The sequence below is a fragment of the Lemur catta genome, chromosome 13 (assembly GCF_020740605.2).
Source record: "Lemur catta isolate mLemCat1 chromosome 13, mLemCat1.pri, whole genome shotgun sequence".
NCBI classification, from domain to species: domain Eukaryota; kingdom Metazoa; phylum Chordata; class Mammalia; order Primates; family Lemuridae; genus Lemur; species Lemur catta.
The window spans coordinates 1,980,042-1,989,505 of record NC_059140.1 but is presented as its reverse complement, the minus strand read 5'-3'; the positions used below and the strand labels follow the sequence as shown (position 1 = coordinate 1,989,505).

General features: G+C 42.2%; 1 protein-coding gene across 1 annotated transcript; it reads left to right on the top strand.

The window, feature by feature from the left end:
* The first annotated feature begins 4,274 nt into the window (after positions 1-4,274).
* Positions 4,275-5,246, top strand: LOC123649222 (olfactory receptor 11L1-like). The gene has a single exon (XM_045567202.1). The coding sequence runs from the start codon at positions 4,275-4,277 to the stop codon at positions 5,244-5,246; it is 972 nt and encodes a 323-aa protein (XP_045423158.1).
* The last annotated feature ends 4,218 nt before the right edge of the window (positions 5,247-9,464 follow it).

Here is a 9,464-nt window from a genome sequence, read left to right as displayed (position 1 = left end):
CTTGGCTGCTTTATTGAGCAGGGCAGGGCAAACACGAAAGGGCTGCAAGGAGACCACTGTGACAATTTGGGTGAGGGGGAGTCACATTTTTTCTCAGGAAACAAGCACTGCTCGTGGTGAATAGTGATCAAATCAGATTCTGGATATATTTTCAGGTGAAGCCAGCCAATTTTGCTCAAAAATAAGTCGGATATTGGGGTTGAGAGGGACAGGAGTCAAATTCAAGGTTTCGAGCCTAAGCAAATGGAGGGATGGAGTGCCCTCAGTGACACGGGAAAGACTGCACTGAGGGAGGTTGGTGCGTAAGTCAGGAACCCTCTTCGGGCAGGTTGGGTCGCATTAAGTTTCACGTGCTGATTAGACGTGGGCGTGTGCATGTCGAATAGGGCAGTTGTTTGCACAAGGCTTATATTCAAGCTTGACACATAGATTTGAGGGTTGACAGCACAGTGATGACAGTGAAAGTCAAGAGACTGCCTGAAACCATGAAGGAAATGAGGAAGGCTAGAGGTACTCAGCCTGGGCTTATACAAGTGTGAAAAGACAGGGCTGTGGCTGAACTCAGAGAGCATGTAGTCGTGGATGTCAAGCGACAAGAGTGGATCCAGGAAGAGGGTGGGATCCACTTCGCAATGCTGCTGAAAGACTGAGATGGTCAGGAATGAGGATGGATGAATGGAGAGCAGAGGACATGGCGGAGCAGCTTTGGGGCAGTGGTGAGAGAAAAATCCTGATTGCAGTGGATTCAAGGGGGCACGAAGCAGAGGAACTGAGGGCGCTGGGAGACTGTGCCCTCCAAAAGTGAAGGCGTGGGTAGAAGGGAGCAGACAAGTGCAGGCAGCATTTGGAGAAGAGAGGAGCATCCGGACTACTCTCTGTTTTGTCTTTTTCAAAGGGAGAGGAAACCAGCCTGTGGGCAGCTGAGGAGATGGTTTGGTGGGAAAGGGGCAGGGGGGACTTGGGAGGAGAGGAGGTGATACCTGTGAAGGGGAGACAAAAATAATTCTTTTCTCAACCTTCATAAATTCATTGCTGGGACAGATTACTGTAACGAAGCACGGATGAACAAGAGAAAACCAAGCATGTTTATTTCCACTGGCCAAACCCATCACACCACTGGGGAAAGCATCTCCTTCAGGACACTCTCTGGAGGCAGAGAGTGGCTCAGAGGCCTTGCTCACAGGGTATTCTGACAGAGCCATCAATCCCATACAGTGGCAAAACAAAGAGAGGAGCATCTCCAGGCTTTCAAAAGGTGGCAACCTTGGAGAGAGAGATTGATGGGAAGAGTGGAGTCTGCACCTAGATCGGGCACTGCTGTCTCTGAGCTGGTAAGTGAGCATCTTAAAGGAACCTGTCTTTAGGTGGGAAAAGGCAGAGAGGAGGGCAGGGCGACCTTCGTCTTTATAAATCACTGTCCCACTCTCAGGAAAGCAGAGGGGGACAGAGCATCCCCCAGCATTTCACCTTCCTCAGCTCAACAATCTTTAGTATTTTAGAGAGGCATATTTTGGCTTCTTTCACCTGCAATACCCTCCAGTATGCAGGAGGGCACAGCCCCTAATGCCTGAGTAGGGGGATTTGCCTTAGACCCAGACCCAGATTGTTTATTCAGAGGGAGATGCAGGAAGTTGCACAGGAACAAAAGGTGGTAATGGGAGAATTTAGTGGCCTGAGCTTGCAGATATCGCCACTGGAGGATTTCAGTACTTTCAGTAAAATAAGTCTCTTATTGAGGGTTCAGATAGAAAAGCATGTGTTGGAAGTTTGAAAAGAGAGGAGCATAAATGAAATAGCCCCTTAGGAGACTGCAAGAGTGCAGAGATGGGAGAAATGTAAAATGACAGCTCCCCACACTGAAGACACACTGGAGCTTATTTACTGTGAGTTTCAAAGTGGCACCATCGTGTGTTGTGTCTTATCCCCTCAATTGCACGGAAGCTCCTGCATGGCAGGTGGGTGTTGACTTTGTCCAGGATTGTGATAGATAACAACTTAAATGAAAGAAAAGACGGTGTACATGAGGGAGGGATTGCAGTGGCCAAACTTGGGTGTGATATCTCACGGGTCAGGAAAGGTCACTGGTGGAGCGAGATATAGATTAACTCAGCACAGGGCTTCCCTCCCTCTGTATCTCTCTCTCCCGCTCCCTCTCTCTCTCTCTCTATGACACACAGACACACACACACACACACACACACACACACACACACACACACACCAGGTCATCAATAAATATTGTGTGAGTGTAGAATGAATAAACTTTCCTGATTTGTCATAGCAGATATGTTGTGTCTGCCATTTTTACACAAAGCCCACATAGGAAAAAAGGAAGACATTTGCCTCGATGTGTGCATGATGTTTTTTTTATTTAAAGAATTTGTTGTTATTGTTAGTTTCTGTGTTTTTTAAACCAGTTTTAATTAGTAAAACATGGTATAATTGACAAATAAAAATTGCATACTGCATGTTTAAGATGTACAACTTGATGTTCTGATGCATGCATGCATGTGAAATAATCATCACCATCAATCTAATTAACCTTTCCATCACCTCAAATATTAATAGTTAAAATTTTCTGTCTTCTTTTCCTTTTTTGTGTGGTGAGAACATTTTGGCTGTATTAGTAAGAGTCCTTTTTTGCCTATGTCTTTGGATCTGAGATGTCAAGATTTCAGAGAACCCAAATGACTGGAACTTGCTGCATGTCTTGCCAAGATCTAATATTCATGTTCAGCTTATGATTTCAAAACACGTCCTTATAAAGGAGACATGGCGAAAGGCTGGTTGATGGATGCAAAAGTACAGCTAGACAGGGGGAATAAGTTCTAGTGTTCTACGGCTCTAGAGAGTGACTATAATTAACAATGATTTCGCGTATATTTTCAAATAGCTAGAAGAGTGGATTTTACATGTTCCCAACACAAAGACATGATTGATGTTTGAGGTGATGGAGACACTAATTACCCTGATTTGATCATTACACATTGCACACATGTATTGAAATACCACACAATGCCCCATACCTACATACAATTATGTGCTGATTAAAAATAATAAAAACATGTGTTGTTTTGGGATTTTTTGATAAAGGCCATTCTCACCAGAGTTAAGTGGTATCTCATTGTGGTTTTGATTTGCATTTCCCTGATGATTAGGGATATTGAGCATTTTTTGACACTTTTTTTTGGCCATTCTTATGTCTTCTTTTGAAAAATTTCTCTTCATATCATTTGCCCATTTTTTGATAGGATTGTTTGATTTTTTCTTGCTGATTTTCCTGAGTTCTAAATAGATTCTTGTTATCAGTCTTTTATCTGATTTGTAGTATGAGAAAATTTTTTCCCATTCTGTAGGTGGGAATGCAAACTAGTGCAACCCCTATGGAAAGCAATACGGAGATACCTTAAACAGATTCAAGGAGACCTACCATTCTATCCAGCAATCCCATTATTGGGCATATACCCAGAAGAACAAAAGTCATTCTTTAACAAAGACACCTGTACCCGAATGTTTATAGCAGCACAATTCACAATCGCAAAGATGTGGAAACAACCCAAGTGCCCATCAATCCACGAATGGATTAGTAAACTGTGGTATATGTATACCATGGAGTACTACTCAGCTATAAGAAATAACGATGATACGACATCTCTTTGGTTCTCCTGGAGAGAGCTGGAACCCATTACATTAAGTGAAGTATCCAAAGAATGGAAAAACAAGCATCACATGTACTCACCAGAAAACTGGTTTCCCAGATCATCACCTAAATGCACATCAGGGAAGGATACCAATTGCATATCAGACTGGGATGGGGGGTGGGGGGAGGGGATGGGTGTATGCCTACATGAGGAGTGCGTTGCACACCCTCTGGGGAATGGTCATGCTTGAAGGTGCAGACCCGGGGAGGTGGGGGTGGGAGGGGATGGAGGTATGACTACATGATGAGTGCCAGGCGCACTGTCTGGAGAATGAGAATGGACGCTCCTGGGACTCTGACTCGGGGGCATGGGCAGGACATGGACAATGTATATGACCTGAAATTATGTACCCCCATGACGAGATGAAATAAAAAAATAATAATAATAATAATAAAAACAAAAGAAAAAAGAGATGGAATTATATCTTTGTCCCTTTAAAAAGCTGTACATAAGGATCTAAAACTATTATAAAATTAATCTTTGAAATGTCGAACATTGATAGTAGTATTTCTATGCCTTGCATACTGTGCTTTTCCAAAATGTTTTCTTCTCCCCACCTCCCCCCCACAGGCAATGGAGCCCCGAAATGTGTCCACTGTCACTGAATTTCAGCTGTTAGGGTTCCAGAACCTTCTTGAATGGCAGACCCTGCTCTTTGCCATTTTCCTGCTTGTCTACGTCCTCACCATCACAGGGAACATTGCCATCATAGCAGCAGTGAGCCAGGACCAGCGACTGCACTCACCGATGTACACGCTCCTCAAGCATCTCTCCTTCCTGGAGATCTGGTACACATCCACCACTGTGCCTCTTCTCCTGTCCAACCTGCTGTCCTGGGGACAGGCCATCTCCTTCTCCGCCTGTGTGGCACAGCTCTCCTTCTTTGTGTTCTTTGGGGCCACTGAGTGCTTTCTCCTGGTCGTGATGGCCTATGACCGATATCTGGCCATCTGCAGCCCACTCCACTACTCCTTCCTCATGAGTCCTGACGTTTGCACCAAGCTGGTGGCAATCCCCTGGTTGACAAGGGTTAGCACAGGCCTTCTGCCTTCCCTGATGATTTCTAAATTGGACTTCTGTGGACCCAACCAGATCAATCATTTCTTCTGTGATCTGCCTGCACTCCTGCAGCTCTCATGTTCCAACGTTTATGTCACCAAGATGGCCATCTTTATCCTGTCAATTGCTGTGTTGTGCATTTGTTTTTTTCTGACACTGGTGTCCTATGTTCTCATTGTGTCTGCCATATTGAGAATCCCTTTTGCCTCTGGCCGGATGAAGACCTTTTCCACGTGTGGTTCCCATCTGGCTGTCATCACTATCTACTATGGGACCATGAGCTCCATGTATGTGTGCCCAGAAGCCCACCCATCACCTGAAGCCAACAAGATCATTTCTATCTTCTACACCGTGGTCACTCCACTGCTGAACCCGGTTATCTACAGCTTGAGGAACAAAGACTTCAAAGAAGCTGTTAGAAAGGCCATGAGAAGGAAATGTGGTGTCTATGGAGTAAGAGTGAAAGGAAGCTTATTTATTAGGTGAGGGAAATCTGCACAGAACACACAGTGGACTAAGTGCAGGGATTGAATTCTCCAAGCTGTAATGCAACAGCTTCATGATGGTTCCTCACCAACCAGTCAGAAGATAAATTGCCTCTACCAAAACATTTTGGGGGCAATTTTGTCCTTAGACACTTTCTTCCATCTTTTGATAGAATCTGATTGTACAATTCTAGTGCATGGTGATCACACACACATTACTTTCAGATTCTATAATAAGATTTTTCTCTTGCTTATATAGCCTTCTATACAGAAAGCTCTGCATCTTGTAAGTACTGTTAGGAGACTGACCTTGTGGACCTGAAACCCGGTGGATGCCACTGGTATTTATTGAATAGCTGTAGAAAGAGTGACTGAAAAAAGAAAAAAGAGGACATTTGAAATGTATGTTGATGTACATTATTGCCTAGTAACAAGGAAGAACACAAATAAGGATTTTTGAAGTGCTAAACATTTATTTATCTATGATAACTTAGACTTTTTAATGTTTTTGTTTAATGTCACTTTAGGAAAGAAAGGAAGGAAGGTTGGAAGGACGTAAGGGAAAATTCAAAATGTTGTATGTTATTGTGAGCCCTGGGCGTCCAAAGATGTACACTAAAATTCTTAAATCACTTTTAGATTTTCTTTTATTCAACCAATATTTAGAATTTATCTACTATTCCTGCCCACTGTTCCCTTTATTAATTCTACAAATATTTTTAATTTCCTGGTATGTGCCAGGACCTATGACAGTGACATACAAAGGACCAAGCAATAAGGTTCTTTAAATGACCTATTATAGATATATATTTTTATACACACACACATACAAACACATTTTCCTTCTGTGTCTATATATATATAGTGACATACATGAATAGACACAGAAGGAAAGGACCGAGCAAAACCTTGCCTTAATGGAACCTTCAGTCTAGAAGGGATGAGAATAATGTAGTGAATCATGAGGAAATAATTTATTTATTTCTGTATGTGATGGTCACTATAACACAGTAAAGTGCAAACAAGTGCATGAACTTAGAACAGTAAGGCCTGAATCAACATAGAGGGTTGGGAAAGTGCTCTACATTTCTGTAAGTGCTTTAATATACACTTTGAGGATGAGAATATGAACGGCATAAGTGGCCTGGTCCAAGAGGGTGGCATGAATGGCAGGAGAAGGCTGAGGAACTGGAGATATGGAGGAAGGAGGTGAGTCTGGAGAGAAATGTGGGGGCTAATCCAGGTATGCCTCTAAAAGCCCTGTAGGGTTTTTGGATTTGCACTAAGAGAAATGATCAATGGCATGATGTATTTTGCATTTGCAAACCCCATTGATGTGTAGAAAAAAGACTAAAAGAGCAAGAGTTTTGGGGGGTCCATGTGGGAGCCCACCTGGGAGAGGAAGATGGCTTGATTTTAGGTCTGAGGATGTATTCCATCAAAGGAAGTGCCACACAGATGGTGAGGGCAGCAGTGGAAACTCTGGTCTCCCTCACTCCCATGCAGCGGTGCCTGTTTCCAGCCTCTTCAGAGACTTGTGATGTGTTCTACACAGACCCCCGAGCTTCAGGTGCCAGTGCACTTTGACCCTCCAGTTCATGTAATTTCCTCTCGCCACATGTCCTTGGGTTCTTTTTACCCTGCTTTTTCCAGTCCTCAAGTTTTCTCTTCCTCCTGGGGTTTGGCCTTTGAGAACCATCCTTGGTCCATGTTGGATCCCTCTGGCTCAATGTTGGGTAGAAGGAAAGTGATGCCCTGGAATCTGAGACAGGGCAGCACATGCATGTGGAAGGGAAGAGCCCTTGTTGATCTAGGCTTCTCGGTGGGTGGCATATTAGACAACAATCAAATATCTTACTTTGTAAATGGTCATCTCGGATTAGTGTATTAATTGGACTTTATACTTAACCAAGCTTAAGTTATCTTACCAAAAGTTTCTTTCTAATGTGTTTGATTTGGTAGGTGCCGGCCTCTGTGTAGTAAAAGATTACTGACCCGTATATGACGAACATTGAGAAATTATGCCACATGGAAATTCTCATATAAGAATCTGTTAAAATCAGGAAATGAATAAAAAAAATTGGGGGGGAGACAGTGCACATCATAAAAGTAAGAGGGTGACTAACTGTGAAAACTTAATTAAAAGAAGAGAAACCCAGAAAAAGAACAAGAAGGAGCAAGCACAGAGGAGGAGGGCGTGTTTATGAGGTGGTTGTTCAAGTTCCTCCAGGCATGAGTGTGCTGAGAAGGAAGAGGCAGTCAGAATGGAAGACGAAGATTAATAGGTTTTCATCAAACTGCTCAGCACAGAGATTACTCTTGCTCTGGGAAGGGCAACATCTTTGGCATGGGGGTGTCCCACTTCAGACTGGTGACAGTCGGGGAGGGAATGGCTTGTGAGAAAATGGAAGCAATTGTGTGTGCAAACAATTATCCCAAGAAATGTAATTTTGAAAGCGGGAGAGAAAAATATTATGTTGGAGGGGTAGTTGTATTTCTGTAAAATGTAAGATTTCAGGGTCTGAGTAAGTTTAAACACTTGCAGAAAGGGTCCATTAGTTAGCAAAACTCTAAGGGACTGATATAGAAAGTGATAAAGGATGGCCTGAGATTGAACAAGCAGGGATCTAGGGCCAATGTGGAAATACCAGCAATCAATTCAGAAAGTATTTTATTTACTGTGGGAGACAGAAAAGAGGATAGTTGCAAGCTGATGAGGGTTTAAAGTGTAGAGTGGTGGAGACAGCACTTGCACAATCTCTCACCTGGAGACTTACTGGCTGGCTTATGTTTATGAGACATGGTCAATAGCTTTTATTTACCATGGAGATTGTAGGTCCAGAATTGGAGTGCTAAAGGCATTCCACACTCATTTTGTAAAGTGGGATTGATAGCTAATGGAGGAAGACAGACAGGTGGATTTGGGAGCAAAAGTGAGGGCTCAGTTAAAATAGGATGTCATTGACTTATTATGCTACTGGCCTGCCTCTATAGGAGGTAAGTGAAACAAATAATAGAAGTCTAGAATGAAAAAACATGCAGTTGCAGTAGGGTTATTTGAGCTATGTGGACAACAGGAAGTGACACTTAGAGATTTGGAGGCTTACATTAGGAATTAAGACATTATTTAGTTTTAGGTGACAAAAAAGCCAAAAGTATGTCTATAAGAATGACTGAGATAATTAGGCATGAAAGGAAAGATGGCTACATGGCTGAGGGCAATAATTTGAGTAGGAAAGAAATTCATGATCCTAGTGTTATCTGTAAATAAGAGGGAGTGGCCAGTAGTTAACTGAATAGTCCCCATGAGAGAGAGTGGGTTGTGCACTTTTATAGCAGAAGCCTTGAAAGAAGATGTTTTGAAAAGAGAGTTGGAACAATATCCTAAAGAAAACATTACATTGCACAGAATATACCATAGCTACAAACTGACCTTGAAATATAAGGGGTCAGTGAGATGTTAAGCAATACCATCAAAGTCAGTGCTCAGTTCTGTCAGACAAAAAGATGGGGTAAGATTTATAAACAGGTGATGACTGAACAAGAAACATGAGTTCCAAAGGGAGGATTTCTGTGATTGACTCAGGGCTGTCAGAGCTTTCAAAGGCCTCCCCTGGGGTGGGGTTATCATTCTTCTCCAAATGTCTCACCATGGCAGCAGAACATGCCAGGTGGACTATAGCAGGGCCCCCATATTTGATGGAGGAGCATTTAATGTATTTAAAGTTAAACACAATGTGATTCTTAACTACCCTTAAAAGGATCTCCAGACCACTGTGTTGCAGTGTTACATGAGTCAGTGTTACATGCTCCGTTGATTATATATTTTTATTCTTGGGTGTTCAAGAACTAAATGTATCATGTTTTTGAAGAAATCATTTCAGAACTTTAAAATGTTTTTGTGATAGAGAGAATGAGGAAAATTGTACAGAAATTTCCATAAAGTCCACCCCCACTGTTGTGAATAATTCTGGCAACTGTATGTTTTACCAATGGAACCATACAATATATTATTTGTCTGGTTGTTGTTTAACAAACTTAATCACGTGTTTAATCTGCTATTAAATATACAAAATGGAAAATAACACATTCATTATGATGTAAACATCATTTCTTTGTTAAATATACTACATTACCAATAATTTAACGATGGTAAAGAAATGGGAAATTGACATTCAATTGCCATGACAATAGAGAAAACATTCTGTTTTCATGAATA